This window comes from Lampris incognitus, chromosome 6, assembly GCF_029633865.1.
Source record: "Lampris incognitus isolate fLamInc1 chromosome 6, fLamInc1.hap2, whole genome shotgun sequence".
NCBI classification, from domain to species: Eukaryota; Metazoa; Chordata; class Actinopteri; order Lampriformes; family Lampridae; genus Lampris; species Lampris incognitus.
The window spans coordinates 41,789,920-41,809,720 of record NC_079216.1 but is presented as its reverse complement, the minus strand read 5'-3'; the positions used below and the strand labels follow the sequence as shown (position 1 = coordinate 41,809,720).

The following is a 19,801-nucleotide window of genomic DNA, read 5'->3' as shown; positions in this document are numbered from 1 at the left end:
ATGTTATGCAGCCAACAACCCCCCCTGGGGGCACTGATTGATGTATACTTGCCCTGTGTAACATGCCTCAGTTGCGTTACGGGCACAGCCGGTGAATACATGTTACTAAGCGACAGAGCCCGACTCTGTTATTTATATGCACCTACACTTGCAACAATGGTTGCCACAACTTGTTTGTAGTTCTCGCTGCCATTGGGATGGACAGATTGGTAAAATCACAAATTCCAGCTTTAAATCATCTATACTAGTGTAGGTTCGACAGAAAAATACAACGATCTGGACCCCCCCCCCCCCCCCAAACGATTTCTACGTCTGGGGTTGAACGGGGGGGGGGACTACGGCTCCCACAAGTCTTTACGGTTTTCCTATGTTGACGTTGGACACTGGTCAGCTGATCGGACAGATCAACAGCGTTAAGAAGGTCTATCGATAAATAGCGCCAATGATAGGCTGGTTGTCACAAGCCAATGCTAATGCTACTTGAACACCATTATAATAGTTTCGAGGTGCATGGTATTTTAACAAATGTTTTACGAACAAGGAAGTGTATGGTACCTGCTATTTTACTAACACAACTCATGTCTGCAGCTCACGTAACAGCATTTTCACGTTATTTTATGTCGCTGCTAGCTAATGAGCGGACTAAGAAAGTCAACTAGCATAACTTGTGATCCCTGTGAAAAGCCAGACACCTTTTTCATATATAATCGAGAGTTGCTAACATGGATGATACCGGTTGGAATGACACTACGACGGCAACACCCGATCTACCACTCGAGGTGAGTTGAGTTAGGTTGGTGTCTTGTGTTTTCTTTTCTGCATTTGTTTGTCTGATGGGGGCCTTGCAACGTGATCGAAGGCGTCAGCTAATGCATAAAGAAAAATCTGTAACCATTCACGATTTAGCAACTCGCTGTGTACCTTGTAACATTTTTTATTTTTTCACGGTAAGCGAACTTGGATTTGCGTTGCTGAATAAGGACTTGCGTTGGAATGGATTTACTGACCAAGTCCATTCCAACCGGTAGTAAAAAGGTAACCATTATAATCCACCAGTCATATGCTGGTGAATTTGAGCTGCGGTTGTGACGTTCGTTTAACACCAGCGAACAGTCCTTTGGACACGTTTATTTATGTATTTTGTGTGGTCTACATACAAGCTGCGCGTCACATCATTCTGACCATGGCATCAAGAAATACACAGTCTTCAGTAGTCTGCTTAATGGTTAAACGATCGTTACCCACACCCCCTTGTATTCTTTTTGTGTTGCTCTTAAAGTCTACGTTGGGTACCAGGTGCCACGTTTCTTTCTTTTTTTGTTGTTGCATGAAGTGACATTTAAATAATTTTGTCTTTGTTTAATCCTGTCAAAGATCAATACTTCATTCACACCGCATTGTTCATTGTCGTTGCCTGAGTCATGGACATTAGACTTTCCGTGCTGTACGGTGGTAACTGCTTAGTTAGTGATCAATAAATTGAATTTGTACATAGCCCTAGAGAACAGGATTCTTTCTGGGAACAATGGATTGTCTCGTGTTAACTAGTATTTACTCCCATTGCTGCAGATCATCGTTTACATCCTGAGTTTTCTCCATGCTTCAGATAGGAAGGAAGCTTCATTGGTCTGCCGTGATTGGTATGATGCCAGCCAGGACCTGCGTTTCCAGGTAATCATCTTGAAGCTATAGTTGTGCGATATGCAAAATACAGTGCATCCGGAAAGTATTCACACCCCTTCACTTTCCCCACATTTTGTTATTTTACAGCCTCATAATTACTTTTTTTTCCCCCTCATCAATCTACATATACAATACCCCATAATGACAAAGCAAAAAAGGTTTTGTAGAAATTTTTGCAAATTTATTAACAATAAAAAACTAAAATATTGCATGTACCTAAGTATTCACACCCTTTACTCAGTACTTGATTGAGGCACCCTTGGCAGCAATTACAGCCTCAAGTCTTCTTGGGTATGAAGCTACAAGCCTGGCACACCTATATTTGGGGTATTTCTCCCATTCTTCTCTGCAGATCCTCTCGAGCTCTGTAAGGTTAGATGGGGAACGTCGCTGCACAGCTGTTTTCAGGTCTTTCCAGAGATGTTCAATGGGGTTCAAGTCTGGGCTCTGGCTGGGCCACTCAAGGACAATCACATACTTGTCCCGAAGCCACTCCTTCATTGTCTTGGCTGTGTGCTTAGGGTCGTTGTCGTGTTGAAAGGTAAACCTTCGCCCCAGTCTGAGGTCCTGAGCGCTCTGGAGCAGGTTTTCATCAAGGATCTCTCTGTACTTTGCTCCGATCATCTTTCCCTCAATCCTGACTAGTCTCCCAGTTCCTGCCGCTGAAAAACATCCCCACAGCATGATGCTGCCACCACCATGCGTCACTGTAGGGATGGTATTAGCAAGGTGACGAGAGGTGCCTGGTTTCCTCTAGACGTGACGTTTGGCATTCAGGCCAAAGAGTTCAATCTTGGTTTCGTCAGACCAGAGAATCTTGTTTCTCATGGTCTGAGAGTCCTTTAAGTGCTTTCTGGCAAACTCCAAGCGGGCTGTCATGTGCCTTTTACTGAGCCGAAGCTTCCGTCTGGCCACTCTACCACAAAGGCTTGATTGATGGAGTGCTGCAGAGATGGTTGTCCTTCTGGAAGGTTCTTCCATCTCCACAGAGAACACTGGAGCTCTGTCAGAGTGACCATTGGGTTCTTGGTCACCTCCCTGACCAAGGCCCTTCTCCCCCGATTGCTCAGTTTGGCTGGGCGGCCAGCTCTAGGAAGAGTCCTGGTGGAGCCAAACTTTTTCCATTTACGAATGATGGAGACCACTGTGCTCTTCGGGACCTTCAAAGCTGTAGAAATTTTTTTGTACCCTTCCCCAGATCTGTGCCTCGATACAATCCTGTCTCGGAGGTCCACTGACAATTCCTTTGACTTCATGGCTTGGTTTCTGCTCTGACATGCACTGTCAACAGTGGGACCTTATATAGACAGGTGTGTGCCTTTCCAAATCATGTCCAATCAATTGGATTTACTACAGGTGGACTCCAATCAAGATGTAGAAACATCTCAAGGATGATCAGTGGAAACAGGATGAACCTGAGCTCAATTTTGAGTGTCATAGCAAAGGGTGTGAATACTTATGTACATGCAATATTTCAGTTTTTTATTTTTAATAAATTTGCAAAAATTTCTACAAAACCTTTTTCACTTTGTCATTATGGGGTATTGTGTGTGGATTGATGAGGAAAAAAAAGAATTTAATCCATTTTGGAGTAAGGCTGTAACATAACAAAACGTGGGGAAAGTGAAGGGGTGTGAATATTTTCCGGATGCACTGTATAGGAGTTATTTCTTTCTGATGTGTGTGTGTGTGTGTGTTTCCATATTGAGTTTATGCCAATGTAAACTGATGGAAGGGACATGTTTAATGGTATGGAAGTGGAAATATTCAATGAAAGCATAGTTAAACTTACATTACTTTTTTCCCCTCTTTCCATCTGTGTCGCCTGATCTCTTTCTGTTTTTGTCTTTGTGTAGAAAAACGTCACATTCCGGTTCCCAGCCTCTGCTTCCTCTCTGGATTTGATTAGAGGTCTGAGCCGAAAGTCATGTTGTAGTCTAATCATCAGCCAAGTAGATGGGTTCAGTTTGTCCAGGACCCTGCTTCTGGAGGTGCATTGTTGCTTTGTAATTTTCGGGTCATGCAGTAGTATGTTTTTGATCAGTAGGGGTGTGCAAAAAAATTTATTCACATAAGAATCGCGATTCTATCTCTGCCTATTGAGAATCGATTCATAGATTCCAAGAATCGATTCATATTTTTCAGTCTCGCGACAACGCTGGTTTCCATTTTTCCCTGACATGAGTTAGCTCACTAAATCCTATAGATAGCGCTATGACACCGCGCGGTTTCCGCCCAGACGCACCTCCTTAGCATGAGCAAGCCGGAAGTGAAGTGTGTGTCATGGAGAGACTGCGAGCAATGGAGGAGTACTTGAGCGAAAAGCAAATACAACCTGCCCCATTGGCAATGAAGGCAATAATTTGGACATACTTTGGATTTTATGAACTCGAGCGGAAGAAGGAGCTTGACAAGACTAAAACAATATCCAGGCTTTGCAAAGTGAAGGTGAAGTATTTTGGAAACACTACAAACTTGATGACTCACGTGGTACGCCATCATCCAGAGATAGATTTGAATCAACCCCCAGTAGCAGCAAGCATTTCGGTGAACCAACGCACTGCACTGTGCAACAGTGGTTGCGTGTGACACAAATTACCTTTGTGTCAGAACATTCTCTATTATCGATCATCAAAACATTTATTGTATTTCTTTCTTGTCTCCTCCTTTCCAGTCCAAAAAAATAAGATGTGTTCTTCTCCCCTTGTTCTATCCATTTAGCTCTGGATCTAACATAAGCTCCTTGTGCCCTTTGAATGAACAAGTTATCTAATCTGGCTTGTAAACTCAATATCTTTGCTTTGTTTTCATCTGATAACTCAATTGTTTTACAACATTCATTAATTGCTTGAACCAATTTATATTCATCTTCCCTTTGCTGTTGACATCTGGTTTTACTAAATTTAATTGATAGAGTCCTGACCTTATATTTAAAATATTCCCATTTCCTGTAGTATCTATTTCTGTATCACTTTTAATTTCCACCATTAATGCTTTTACTTCCGTAACATATTCTTCTAAATTTAACAGATCAGTATTGAACTTCCAATAATTTTTTCTACATTTATGATTTTTATCTGGTTTCAGAGCTATTTCAATTACACATTGGTATGTCAATGGAGCAGCAAACATTGCGACGTTAGTCACAGAATTTGTGATTTCTGGAGTCACCAGCCAAAGATCTATTCTGGATCTTGATCTCCCATTGGGTTTTATCCAAGAGAATTGTCTCCTATATGGGGTTTTTCTCTCCAAATATCAATAAAATAACTGACATTTATGAATTCCTTCAATACAGTGTTGTAACGGTAATCATTATGAAAAGATGGACATCTATGTAACCACTCATCTGGTGCCATATTGAAATCTCCACATATTAGAGTAAATCCTATACCATAAGTTTGCTTATATTCAGCAATAATTTCTGTAAGAGCTCCTAATAATGACCAATATTATTATATCCGTAGATATTAATCAAAATTGCAAATGACCCCTCTAAATTTATAACCACAACAATACATTGACCATCCTTATCATTTTTGAATGTTACTACCTCCCCAGTGAATCTATAAAAACATATGGCCACACCCCCAGATCGATTACTGCCATGAGAAAAAAGAATTTTGGTCTCCCCACTGGTTCTTCCAAAATGTAGTATCCTCTTCAAATGAATGAGTCTCTTGCAAAAACATGCAGTGTGCTTTAAGACCTTTACAAAACAAAAAGTAGCCGTGCATTTTACATTATCCTTAAGACCTCTTGCATTTAGCGATGAAAAAGAAATCTCTGACTTTAGAGAAAACATAGAATGAAATAAAAAAAATTTTAACCTCACAACACTTTGTTAGGAACAATGAAAAGAACCAAAGTCTTTAAATGTATCCTCCACTCAGAAGTTCCTCTGGGAAAAAAAATCCATCCCCTTCCATCATTTATTTAATGTCTTTACAGGTCAGATTACATATCAATGTTCACTCTGTCAACTAGATCTGTTGCCCATCAATGAATCCAAAGGGTCCGCGATAGTATGCTTTCTTCCTGGCCTTTCTCGCTTCTTGTATCCGAGGCCAAAGAGCTTCTCTAGCCTGTTTATCTGCCATGGTTAAGTCTTCAGTAAAGCGAACTCCCGCTTTCCTGCATATTTCCAACTACTTCATCATTCTCCAGATCCCAGCTCTGTGTTGACGTTTGACAAATTGGATAATGACCTGGTGCGTTTTCTTCTCCTGCTTTCTCCCCACCCGATGAACAGTGTCTACCATCTCATCCATGTTCTGTGCCCATTGCGGTGCAACTTTCTTGACTAGGTTAATCACCTCCTCCCTTGTTTTCATTTACCGTTTCTTTCATGCCTTTTATTCTCAGATTCCACCGCCTGCTATACCTTTCATGTTTGTCCGCTCTTTCTTTAAGACTGGTGTTTTCTTTTTCCAGAGCTACCACTTTCTCTTCTAAAGCAGTTACTTTAATTTTGCATTCTTTGAGTTTCGCCGAATTGAATTCCAATGCTGTTGCCAGGCTGCCAATCATTGTACTATTCTCCTTAATCTAAGTATTGATATCTTCCAGCTTTTTTTCTTGTTTATCAAATCTGGTAACCAGGGTGTTTATTGCAGTCAGAATGGACTCAATTGCAGATTCCTCATTTCGCCTTACCCATTTCTGATAATGGGAGCCCTTAGATGGTGTGTTTAACGGAGAATCTTCTCGCTCGTCGACACTTCATGCATCGGGCCCAGCATTAGTAGCCTCCATCACGTAGTCATGAAGTAGAAATGCATCCGGTCCCTCATCCTTGTTGCTAGCTTCGGTATTCTTTGTCATATCTTTATCTTTTTTCCTATATTTCACTTCTTTTCCTTTGTTTGGCATTTTTAGACTCGTAATCCAAAACTTCTTTGAGCGGAAAAAAATCCTTATTTAATACTATTGAGGAACTTTAACCTACGCTCTAGCAAGTACACCCGCTCAGTCCGCCATCTTGCCAGCCTCCTCCTTCACGGCTCATTAATGTCACTACATAGCTCATTAAAAGACATTAACATCATTACTCTTGTAATGTAGTATATGAATTTGTGCTGTGAAAGTTCCTTTTACCAGAATTCACTTCCCATATGATAATACTATGCACTGAGCCAGTCTCGAGCTTATCAGTGCCATCAACCAAATTGTTTGGTAGCCATTAACCAAACAATTAGCCATATGGTCAGTTTGAGTTGACAAGGCTTACATCAAATCACACATGGATTTTTGTCAAGAAGTTACTTGAATCTAATGGTAAAATACAACCTACTGTCTTTACATACATACATATGGTTGCATTAACTGAATTATAATTGTAACAGTATGTTTTTGTGGACATTCCTTGTATATATTGTGTGGTTATGTTTACTGTTAAGCACACTGAAACAAATTCCAAATCAACTGTAAAGTTGATATGGCAATGAATTATTTAATCTTGAATTGAACCTGGAATCTTTTTTCTTTCTCATCCTCCTTTCCCTTTTCCTCCTTCCCCTCAGGTGGGTCTATGTCTGGGCCCTAAATTAGAGAGCTTGGCCCTGCCTGGTAGCAGCATAACAGAGGCTTCTTTGCTGGCCCTCCTTCCCCATCTCACCTCTCTCCGCAGACTGGACCTCAGGGGCCTTGACAGCCTTTTTATGTCTGGAGCTTTTCTCTCAAGGGAGGAGCATAGAAAGCAGGTAGTTTTTACAAGTAGTCAACACTGGACAGATATTCAGACAATGTACGAAAGTTTCCCTTCTTTGGCCATTGTCCCTGTTTCAATATGACTCAGGGTAGCTGTGCTTGACAGCATTACTCAACATCCTGACTATCATTTCTTTTGTGCCTTGTGTCTACCTTTTAATGTTGAATCTGTGTGTCACTGTTGATAAACCAACAGCAAAAATTTCTAATTTAGTTAGACACTAATACACAAACATTATACTAATATGTACCACAAATACTCTACACAATTCTAATATGCACACTATGTCTTCCTTCCTCCCCCAACTCATCTCTCAATCGCTATCTGAACTGCATTTTTTGTGTTGGCAGTTACTTGTTCTCCATATCGCTAGTTTTCTGTATACTTGAGGATGATGGTGATGATGATTGCAATGAGTATAATTATGAAAACAAGGGTGTTTTTTTTGGGGGGGGGGGGGCTTCTACCTCCTGTTGAAATGTTCTAATTTGACTCATGTACATGTTCTACTGCAGATGAATGTCAATGTTAGTACTTCAAGCTGTTCTTATCCATAAACTTTTATTTTGGTTACTGTGTTTTTAGTGTCATAGGTTTATTCCAGCTGTGGTTATTGTCCCATTTTGGAGTATAGTCCGTCCTTATAGAGTCCTGTCTTTTTCCAGGTGAGGTTGGCCTTGTCTGGTCTGGAGGAGTTGGACTTGTCTAATCTGCGCTACCTCTCAGACCTCACCTTCAACAGGCTCACTGGCTGCACCCCCAGTCTCCACCGGGTCTCACTGGCTGGCTGCCATATTGCTTTTGAGTTCGACCCATATCAAGGGTGTCCGGTGGGAGTGGGCCAGGACTCATCAGCCTTACTGTCACTCAGAAACCTGCACAGGTTTTTGATGGAGCAGACACCCACCCTCGTTGCGTTGGACCTCAGCAGGACATCCATCACCCCTGAGTCACTACGCACAGTTGCAAAGGTATGGGACACTGCAACATCAGATTCTGCTTCCATCACCTTTAGAAATGCACTTGAAACCTCTTTCTTTTTAAATGTGCTTAACATGACAGGTATAGTAAAGGTACAGGGAGCCCCACAATAAATGGAATGAAATGCCAAAATAGCTAGTTTTACTTAAGTCTCAATTTACTAATTCATTTCAGTTTGTTTTTTTATTTTATTTTATTTTTTTGGGGTATTTTCACCTTTATTTAACAGTGAAAGGCAGACAGGAGGGGCGTCTGGGTAGCGTTATTATTAGCGTTATTATCTATTCTGTTGCTTACCAACGCGGGGATCGCCGGTTCGAATCCCTGTGTTACCTCTGGCTTGGTCAGGCATCCCTACAGACACAATTGACCAGATGTGGGTATGTGTCCTGGTCGCTGCACTAATGCCTCCTCTGGTCAGTCGGGGCGTCTGTTCAGGGGGAGGGGGAACTGGGGGGAATAGCGTGATCCTCCCACGCACTACGCCCCCCTGGCGAAAGTCCTCACTGTCAAGTGAAAAGAAACAGCTGGCGACTCCACATGTATCGGAGGAAGCATGTGGTAGTCTGCAGCCCTCCCCAGATGGGCAGAGGGGGTGAAGCAGCGACCAGGACGGCTTGGAAGAGTGGGGTAATTGGCCAAGTACAATTGGGGAGAAAAGGGAGAAAAATCCACAAAAAAAAAGGCAGATAGGAAATGGGAGTGAGCGAGAGAAGGGTATTACATGCAACCAATCTTCGGCTGGGATCAAACCGACAACGGTTGTGACCGTGTGGCCATGTGTTATGCACTGTAACCATTTGACTCTGGAGGTGCCGGGTGCCCCTTGTTCCGTTTTTTTTTTTGAGCCAATTAATTTAATCCATTACGAAACAGAGATGTGTTCTTTTGACACCATTTGAACCTACTATTAGCATGCCATCTGTATGCCAGCATCTTATAACAGGGTGTCTATGGTTCTTTGAAAAGTCTTAAAATCAATTTTACAAATATGTCTTAAAAGTCATTAAATTGTCTCAAATTTGAATTCATGAGGTCTTAATTTCTGCATTAACAAGTCATATGATTTTGTTTATTTTTGTTAGAATTTGTTGAGTTTTTCTAAATCTTCTGCAGCAGAATCAAAAAATTTTAAGCCTAAACCCTTACGCCTACCTAATACTTACCTCTATTGCTGAACCTTTTCTTGGCTGCTACATTTACCTGTCGGGAAGATATAGTACAGTGCTTAAAAAGTAATGAGCCAAAGTGTCAAAAATATTTTCACCACTGTGATTTATATTTATTTGTTCTAGTGTACTCATCTCCATAAATGACATCAAGTTGACCCCTCCCAATGAATTATGGCCTCTGTGTGCACCCCTTTAAAAAAAGATCTTAGAAATACTCCAATACACCTAGAATTATCCAATACATACCCTGTTATAAGGATGTGGAAAGGTGCATGTTAATGCAAGGTATAAGGTTGTAAATGCACACAGCATGCATCACTCTTCAAATTGGAAATACAATCCATACAGCATGCTCACATTGTTAAGAAAGCACTGCCCAGGAAGTAAAAACAACATCTAAGCAACCATTAGTTCAAGGTATTGTGGCTCATTTTAAAGGTTGCTGTGCAACTCAAACTGACTGAAATTTGGCATGAACCACTTCCACAGCAGTAAATGGGTGGTTGTTGTAACTTACAAAGCAGTTATTTTTCTATGATATACGTGTTTTTAAAACAACTGTTATCCAAAAGAAAATAAAAACATATCAAAATTATTTCATATTTTGTTCAATTATTGTTTTTGATGGCTAAGACAGACCTGACACATTTCCAACCTCCCTTTTTCTTTTGCCGAGTGCACACCAAGAAAGAAATCCATTCACAATGTGGAAACAATGGAGGCAACCAGAATGCATATAAATATCCTGTGTAAATGCAACATTCATGATTCCGTTGTTCATTATCCATATGATGTATCCAGATATAGATCACATGTTGATACAAAGAATAGATGAGATTTTCATGCATATTCAGAGCAGATTTAAACGTTTGCTTCATTTTTTTGTAATTTTAATCAGTTTTTTCTTTTTCTTTTTTTTTTCTTTCCCAGGTTCCTGGCCTGGTCCTGGAGGAGCTGCGATTGCAGGGTTGTAAGGAGCTGACTGACTACTCAGTCGAGGTTCTGGTGAAGCACCAGCCTAGTCTGCAGAGACTGGACCTCAGTGCCTGTACCGAGCTGACCAGCAGATCAGTACATGCCATAACAAAGGGCCTGAAGGGACTCAAACACCTCTCTCTTTCCCGGGACTGGAGGGTCACAGAAAAGGGTGCTTGATTTATTCTGCTGATTTTTTTTTTTTTTAATTTGGTTGTTTCACCCGCAAAAAGCAATAATAAATTCCTATAGTTAATTAGATGAGTAAAGTCTGCTTATCTTTGACTGTACTGTTTGTTTCAAACACTACTCCTTTTGCTACTACTTTTTTATGAATAGTACCTTTGCTGCTACTACTATTTCTAATACTGATCATACTAATACTACCTAAATGAATGGTGTATCATGAGAAACTGAGGAATATTCAATTTTTCTCATATACTCTTCTGATATAGATGCAACATTGTAGGGTCACAGAACTGAGGGAACTCTATAAATAGAGGATTTGAGTCAAGAGAATTTTTTTCAAATCTTGTGAATTGTCTTGTTTTGTGACACCCTGTGCAAAGATTCACTTTGAAAGCATATTACCCTCCTGAATGTGTTGTGTTTTGATGTAAGTTGCATGCCGTCTGCAGGCCTGGCAGACCTGATATCCGTGTCGTCACTGAGGAGTCTGGACCTATCTGAATGTCCGCATGTCAGTGGGACAGAAATGGTGAAAGGCCTGATGGGAAGGGATACTGCCAAAACAAAGCTAAACAAGCTCAGCTTGAAGAGCTGCACATACATAAGGGTCAGTGTGTTTGTGTCTGTATGTGCATGTGTCTGTTTGCATGTGCCTGAGAGAGAAAGACAAAAGAAATCTAGTGTACAGAAGAAAAAACATCACTATCATAATTGTCTCTGTTACTATGCCAGGTCTTACACCTCTTTATATACACACCCCAACAAACACACTCTATCCTCCCCCTCTCCCTCCAGGATTTAGCGATATTCTCTCTCGCCCAACTTCTTGGCTCAACACTTTGCGAGTTGGACCTCACCTCCTGTGTCTACCTGACCGACCTATCTCTGCGCACTATTGCCACCTACCTGCAAGGGCTGGTGGTGCTGCGGCTTGGCGGGTGCAAGGAAATCACGGACTGGGGTATGCTGGGAATGGAGGAGCCAACGATGGAGTATGAACCTGCCCAGGAGATGGTGAGAGCCATGTTATGACTGCAGTACTCGAAGAGAGATCACCAGTAACCATAAGAAAGGGGGGGGGGAAACAGCTGCCATAAAAAAAAGTCTCTGATTGTGAGAGCTTTTTGATAAGATGTTTTTAACTTGGGGAGATGTGACGAGAGAGTACAAGGTAGAGAAGAGGTTTACTTTCAACACAGTAAAGTGGCAATAAAAAGGGGAAAAACGGAACAGATAGAGGAGTAGAATATTGAAGCAGAGTGAAAGAGAAGCAGAGGTTAGAGAGGACGAAATGAGAAAACCAGAGAGGAAGAAGGGGAAAGCAAATGGGGGGGGGGGTAAAGGAGGTTGGCCTAGCGGATGGACAGACACCCAGGGCTTTAACTGAACTGAACTGAAGATGCAGGTTTGATCTCTGCAATATACAGAGTTACTTAATTAACAAACAGCAATGTCTCCTATTGAAGTGCCCTTGAGCAAGACGCTAAAGACACTAATTCTTCCACTTTGCTCTAATGTGAAAGATCTGATCTTCTTCACAAGTTTGTGTTGTTGTTAAGGAAGTCTTCTGTAATTCAATTCAATGTATTGTCATTAAAACAATGTGCAGGCACATCTTAAAAATGAAATGAGGGCTGCGGCTTCGCCAAAAAGTGCAAGACAGACATAGAAAAACAGCAAACATAGTATAAGATGTATACAGATGAAGACTAAAAGCTAATGATAAGAAGAAAAAAAAGCACGGGTATAAACATATTTACAGACATTCAGTGGGTAGCCAGGTTCAGGTGGGTAACAGCTTGGGGAAAAAAGCTGTTTTTGAGCCTGGTAGTGCAGGCTCTGAGGCTCCTGTAGCGTCTCTCAGAGTGCAGGGAGGAGAAAAGTCCATGGATGGGTGGGTGGGATCTCTGCTGATGCTGAGACCCCTTCGAAGGTGGCGTTTGTGATAAATGTCTATGTGCTGGGCCGCCTTGACGACCCGCTGGAGAGCTGCCTGGTCTACTGATGTGCAACTGTATTCAAATGAACAAACGTGTTCCCTGTAACTCATGTGACTTATATTCTTATGCTACATGAGAACTGAATGCTGTGGAAAAGAAATGCTTGTGCAAGGTGGGAGCCTTCACCCGCAGAAAAAAAATCTAAACTTTTAATTTGGAAAGCAGATAAAGCCAAGGGAGCCACACATGCAGCAGTACCACCATATTCTTCTGTCCTCTGACCTAGAATCATATCTAGTCACCTATCTAAGCTAAGTTAGTTGTTTTGTTATTGGTAGTTTTTATTACGTGTCACAGTCCAAATCATGACTGACAATCCATCCACCTTTCTCTTCCCTATCGGAGGACAAAGGTCCCAGTTTTACAAGAACCTTTGGCAACATGGGCTTCTTCTGGCCTCCTAGCACGCCATTCCAGGAGCGACCCAAGCTGGTGACAGAGGAGGACCTGAGCCTGTTCAGAGAGCAGGGAGGGGCTTCACTGCTAACACTCAGTAGGCTGCAGGAACTGGACCTGTCTGCCTGCTCCAAACTCACTGATAGCAGTATCACACAGGTGAGTAAAGGAGGTTGTGTGCACACACATGTGCGGGATTCAGTTTTTTTTTTGTTTATCTATTGCACTCACTTTAGCTACAACATACATTCTGGACCTAATAAGGTATAGTGGCAAGGTGTATACTTAGGGCTTGCAGACATTCAGCCCTATGCAAGAACATTCTCAAATTAAAGTTGAATTTCTGTTCTTTTTCTTTTTTTTTTAATTTTCCCCCCTTTTTCTCCCCAATTGTACTTGGCCAATTACCCCACTATTCCGAGCCGTCCCGGTCACTGCTGCAGACTACCACATGCCTTCTTTTCACCTGACAGTGAGGAGTTTCGCCAGAGGGACATAGCACATGGGAGGATCACGCTATTCCCCCCAGTTCCCCCTCCCCCCTGAACAGGCGCCCCAGCCGACCAGAGGAGGCGCTACTGCAGCGACCAGGACACATACACACATCCGGCTTCCCACCCACAGACACAGCCATTTGTGTCTATAGGGATGCCCGACCAAGCAGGAGGCAACACAGGGATTCAAACCGCCGATCCCCATGTTGATAGGCAACGGAACAGACCGCCACGCCACCCGGATGCCTTGTTTTTTCGATTATTATACAAGAGAAATCGATGTCGGAGTCACGAAGCGTTATTGGCAACCCAAATTTGTTCTTTTCCTCATGTGCCTTGAATGTTTGTCTTTCAACTCTTGCATAGTTAACACCTCAACAAGACCACATAGAGAGTTGATTTTTTTTTAAAAATCGCATCGTTTTAAAAAAGGATTTTAAGGAATCTAAACAGCTGTTGGCCAGAAGTCAGCACCCTAACCCAATGCTAATCCCTGTGTGTGGTGGGTCCACGGGGTGGAGGCTCCATGGTGTTTTTTCAAGGGGGGGCCCAACGGGGCCCCATGGGCCATGGGCCGGCTATCAGATGCTTGCCGGTGAGCTCCCTTCCCAGGTCTGGCTCCAGGAGGGGGCCCCAGTTTCCCCATTCCGGGCAAGGTGCTGTAGCTCTACTGGTGTATTTACACTTGGGAATCGCTTAGTCTGGTCCCTCCCCTGGGACCAATTTGCCTTGGGAGACCCTACAAGCAGCCCCCAACAACCCCGCTCTTCCGAGCCGTCCAGGTCGCTGCTCTACTCCCTCTGCTGATCCGGGGAGGGCTGCAGACTACCACATTCCTTCTCCGATACATGTGGAGTCGCCAGCTGCTTTTCACCTGACAGTGAGGAGTTGCACCAGGGGGACATGGCGTGTGGGAGGATCACGCTATTCCCCCTCCCCCCCAAACAGGCACCCCGACCGACCAGAGGAGGCGCTAGTGCAGTGACCAGGACACATACCCACATCTGGCTTCCCACCCACAGACACGGCCAATTGTGTCTGTAGGGACGCCCAACCAAGTCGGCGGTAACACAGAGATTCGAACCGGAGATCACCGCGTTGGTAGGAAACGGAATAGACCGCTACGCTACCCGGACACCCCCATGACATGCCACTCTCAAATTTTGGTCTTATCTGCAAAGAAATCTAAAACAACAGAAAATGCAACAAGATTTCTTACACACTTTACATCCAGATCTGTGCATACGGATGCTTGGTGCATAAGGCTTATTTTCTTCAATCAGATTATTTCTAGTGTCACATATAGAACTGGGACCACACAAAATTTGTCTGAAGATAGGCTTGTAATTTAGAGGCTATATTGGTGTTTTTATTACTCATAGATAAATATGACTTGAAACATGTTTTACACACTTTCAGTGGGTTGCAATATAAACTTGATGTTCGGTATTTTATGGATGGCACCAATACGATTCTGAGTCATTACATAGTTTATTTCTCTCCTCCATCTTCCACCAGGTATTACATTACCCAGACCTCCAACGCCTCTCTCTCTCCATGCTGCCGGAAATCACAGATGCCAGCTTGGCATCGGTTGCGTGGCATTGTCGTAGCCTCACCAGCCTCGCGCTCAGCCACTGCCCTCGCGTCAGTGACAATGGAGTGGCAAAGGCTGTACCATATCTCCACAGACTGCAGTATCTCTACCTATCCTGTTGTGATAACATTACCGACAGGTGAGCATCACATTTATCTCTATAAATGTATTTTTGTGTGGCTGTGGGCATGTGCACACAACTGTCCCCATGCACATATCGCACAGAAACAGGTACATGCATTTGATGGACATTACAGAAAGATAAAGGCTAACTCTGTGTCCCAACCACCGCCAGATCTCTATCCCTCCTGGTGCAGCACTGCAAGAGGCTCAGAACGCTGGACATCTCAATGTGCAAAGACATCAACATAACAACTGTAGACTTCCTCCAGTCCCAGCTACCGTTCCTTGAAAATATCCACTGCCGGTTTGTAGGTGGGGCTGACCTCACACTTACACTCTGAATGTTTGTCTGGCTGTTTGTGAACAATTGACCAAAACCCGCTACTTGAGTTTTACCTACACATCAGCAATTTGCACATCTACTTATTTTCCCCAAAAACATTTCTGCGTTGTCAGTTTACAGTTGTATCCACTGTGGGAAATTACCACCATGTAGCATCAGTAGTTCAGCATCAGCACTTATTTTCTAAAGGGTTTCCTCCTGTGGGTAGAGCATCTACCCCAGTAGAATCTATAACTTCAAGCAAAAATAAAAATAGGTCTTAAAAAGGTTTTGAATTGAACTTTTTGTGACCTGCGGACAACCTCAAAAATAAAGCCAAAAGAATTTAAGGGTTGTCTTAGTGACCAGAAATGTTCAGCACCATGTACTTTTTTTCAGCACCATCGGCAAAACACCAAGTAATGGCATCTGTTCTGGATGAATGGTGGACTAATAAAATCCTACACATTCAAATGGTACAAGGAAAAGCAACATTTTGCGATGGGCGAACACGATATCAAAACATGTTTCCCTTGCTACATATCACTGGTTAATGCATGCCCACTATAGCTGTTGATACCGTCCAAACTGACTAAAGGATTTTAATACTGATTCCATAGAGGAAAATCCCTCGTTTTATATTTTGATAAGCAGACTTGGCCAAGCACTGTAACTTATGTAGAGAAAATACTACTTGCTATGTACATTAAATAGGTTTTTAATAAATTTTGTACTGTTGTTAAACTTTATGATCCACTATGAAAGAGGGAAAACTTTAAAATGTAAAAACACTAATAAATATTGTAAAAGGGTCAAATATAAATTATATTGTATCAAGAAATTAAGATTTGGTTTTATACTCCCGCTTAAGCTTGTAAACAAACAATTACACATGGCCTCAGTATGCTTTATATATCAAACTGTCTTTATTCATGTGAAATAACCCATCTGGGTAGCAAATTGCATATTCTGAAGTGGACATTGACAAAGCTTGCTGTGTCTTGAGGACTGAATTGCAGTGAAGGATCATGGCTGTACTAATTAAGACAGGTGTATGTACATAAATGTAGTAGTCAAAATAGATTTGCTTTGGATATCAAGTGCAAAATTGGTATCAACCACATTTGGAGTGCAAGAATAGGCTCCATATTACCATGTCAGTGAAATTTCTGAGAACAGTTGAACATTTTGTAATTGATTTCACGATTTGATCCTAGTCTAGGCGGCGTTGTCAAAGAATCATTGACAAAAGATAGCATGCATGACAAATTTACAGTGATGATTGTTGATAGAATATAAAACTTATTAAATAGTCCTGTTACTCTAAAAGTTCTAAGCACAAGCATTAATTTACTATGCCAAATGTGGCACAGTTTGTTTCCTGTTAATGGTCCTACTGTTTTACAGTAAAACAAGAATTGTCAGATTTGTACATAATGCAGGTCTGCATTATTCACTTTCAAAAGATTATTTGTCCAAGTACCTCAAAAAAAAAAAAAGCATTCCTGACAGATTTGATTTCAGACATTTGGAAACATTTATGCATAATCAAGAAGGTTCTTACCTGGATTATTGAGCATGCATAAAAACATTTATGCATAAGAGCAAACTCTCACTATTAAGCCATAGGGTTCCATACAGCGAACACTTTTCAACTTAATGTGTAGGCAGTTGCCAGACTGTTTTGTACCACATCATACCAATGCCTAACTGTGATGAAGCTTAATTGGGTACCTGATTGATAGACATTAACATGAGAAAATCACAACTGAACAGGCCAACATAAAATGCAAAAAAAAAAGATCAGAAGTGGCTGTAGCCTCATGATTTAGTATTGACATGATGCAACTGACCTTTCTAGCATGAGACAAACTTAGTTAATGAATTAAAGCACCAAGCCTCAAACAGCCACACCAATTAATATGCACATAGGAATGGTACATATATATTGCATATAAATATGTATTTGGCAATTTCAAAATGGTTATACAACGGCCTTAAAGTACAACTATTTGTCAATAGCTGTTGTATTGTATGATAAAAGTCTCACAGTTTTCCAAGTCTTAGGACCTGCTGCTACAAGAGCTCCCATTAGAACATAAGAGTGATGGTAGGAAACGGAATGATTAAGTGGTTATGGAGGAATGCAACACGACATATATGTGGCCTTTGTGATCTTGGCAAAAAAAATGCATTGCTGCAAGGAAAAAACATATAACTCGCTTCGGTGTATAAGTTGCATTTATATCGTGGTACAGTATTTTATAATTGAGTCACAAAATTAAACAGTGCCATTTAGTGGCCTTAGTTGAAATGCAGTGTATTTGTCCGACAAAATTACAGTGTATAAGGCGTAGGGACCAGCCAGACGAGTAAAAAACCAGCAATTTATAATCCGGGGAAATACGGTCTCCAGCTATAAAGGATTTTGTATTCAGCTGTAATTAAAGGGCAATATCATCAGCGTTCTTTTCCGGGTTAAATCAAAGAAGATAGAATCAATTCATCTGAATGCAACATTTATAACACAACATAAACGTTTTATCCAGATGAACGGATTCAACATTCTTTGATTTTATTACCTGGATTATTGAGCATGCATCAAGACATCTTTTCCGGGTTGTTCAAATGGAAATGCCCAATCAGCCATTGGCCATAAGCAGTGACGCGGGTTAGCGTTGATGCCCGACCCTCCCCTCCCCCACACACACACACACATGCAATTCACAGAGTGTAAGCATGGAGAGTGACAAAAGTGTTAAAAGAAAGTGCAGAACCCTATGTCAGGTCACATAGGATATAGAAAGGCTTGGGAAAATAGCATATTGATGCTAAAACAGATGTACTTCGACCAAAATTTGAATTTTCGGATTTGAATACATAGGGAACACAACTGAAGCCACAGAATGATATCAAAACCTCAACAACAACAAAAAAAGGGGGGGGAGACACACACCCCCCACCCCCCCTAAGTTTTATTCTTTATTATCAGGGTATGGTCAATGTGTTTGTTAAAAAAAAAAACTGACCTTTTGTTGTTGTTCACTGGTGACGATCACCGAATATGTCCTAATGTAAGTGGAGATGTGTTTTCGTTTTCCTGGGTATGCGCCATTGAAAGACCTCAGTTATCAAGTGGTATAGTAAATCAAATGTCTTGGTTGGATACCAGTGTGGTGGAAATTAGTGCATGGATGCACAGGTCAGATCTCACTATGCATGCGCGTACGCACGCACACGCGCACACATACATACACACACACACACACACACACACACACACACTACTGCTCAGCCTGGCTGAAGTCATAGCAGAAGTTGTAGTTGCTAGGTGGCTTCGGGACAGGCGGTGCATTGTCTGGGATCGGTACGTTCTCCAAGTCCAAAAGACGGAGCTTAATTTCCATAGAGAGGAGGATGTCCAGCTCGCTGCGCATTGATTCACTGCTCATTTCCCGTCCCAGGAGCACGCTCAGGCCGTCTGTCCAAAGGCAGAACTGAGAGAAAAGGGAATGGGGAGGAGGTCAAAGATTATACTATACAAACACCTCATGCATACAAAAAGAATCAAAATAATTTGAAAGTTACAAAAACTGAAAGAAAAAGCAGGTACACAGAAATTTTCTCTACTTAAGGGCAACTTTTGGGATATCTTCAGCAGAAGTATAAGTTTGCTCCAGGTGCTGAACAGGACTTACATCAGTTCTGGAGGACGCAATGAAGTTTAGGCTGTACTCTTCTACATCATACGTGATGCTAAATGCCAGGTCCAACACTTCCTATGGCAAGAGTCACACCAAGAAACATGTACACATACAATAAATGCATGTGCTGACACATGGCATTTGCAAAGAAGTGGGAGGTGAGTATTACCAAACTCATAGAGGATAGTAAGCACTGACCTTGGTCTGTTTGCCTTTATTCTCCTTCATGTGAGGACAGTCTTTCCCTGTAAGCAAGGCTTTGATATCTGCTACTGGAACTGAGGACAGGACAGGAAACTTCAACAAGAGAAACTAACAAGACAAGGATATGAGGTATATTTAATTCCTAGGGTCCACTGTTAAAACATGATGTAACCAATCATATTGAATTAAACAATCAAACCCTGTCTCTGCACAAGTCCAACAACCATGGCATCTAATCTGCATTAGTATTG

General features: G+C 41.8%; 2 protein-coding genes across 3 annotated transcripts in view; one reads left to right on the top strand and one right to left on the bottom strand.

Moving 5' to 3' along the window:
• The first annotated feature begins 423 nt into the window (after positions 1 to 423).
• Positions 424 to 18,647, top strand: fbxl9 (F-box and leucine rich repeat protein). Its single transcript, XM_056281832.1, has 11 exons — positions 424 to 779; positions 1,570 to 1,671; positions 3,540 to 3,674; positions 7,206 to 7,385; positions 8,059 to 8,364; positions 10,477 to 10,693; positions 11,160 to 11,317; positions 11,506 to 11,724; positions 13,056 to 13,265; positions 15,119 to 15,336; positions 15,493 to 18,647. Exons 1-11 carry the CDS (start codon positions 723 to 725, stop codon positions 15,659 to 15,661), a joined length of 1,971 nt encoding a protein of 656 aa, XP_056137807.1. The 5' UTR covers positions 424 to 722; the 3' UTR covers positions 15,662 to 18,647.
• Positions 18,648 to 18,674: 27 nt separating this feature from the next.
• The window catches only part of elmo3 (engulfment and cell motility 3), a 34,801-nt gene continuing 33,674 nt past the window's right edge, over positions 18,675 to 19,801 (bottom strand). For both annotated transcript variants that reach the window (XM_056281830.1, XM_056281831.1), the window contains 3 exons: positions 19,545 to 19,624; positions 19,341 to 19,421; positions 18,675 to 19,139 (listed from right to left, as the gene is read on the bottom strand). In XM_056281830.1, coding sequence (XP_056137805.1) covers positions 18,927 to 19,139; positions 19,341 to 19,421; positions 19,545 to 19,624 — 374 coding nt within the window. In that variant the 3' untranslated portion in view covers positions 18,675 to 18,926. The remainder of the gene's footprint in view (positions 19,140 to 19,340; positions 19,422 to 19,544; positions 19,625 to 19,801) is intronic.

Bases quoted from the DNA above. Each gene is read 5' to 3' on its own strand.
- fbxl9 (XM_056281832.1), top strand. From the start codon at position 723: ATGGATGATACCGGTTGGAATGACACTACGACGGCAACACCCGATCTA. The intron at 1,672-3,539 runs GTAATCATCTTG...GTCTTTGTGTAG, and splicing joins GCCAGGACCTGCGTTTCCAG to AAAAACGTCACATTCCGGTT. The intron at 3,675-7,205 runs GTGCATTGTTGC...CCTTCCCCTCAG, and splicing joins CCAGGACCCTGCTTCTGGAG to GTGGGTCTATGTCTGGGCCC.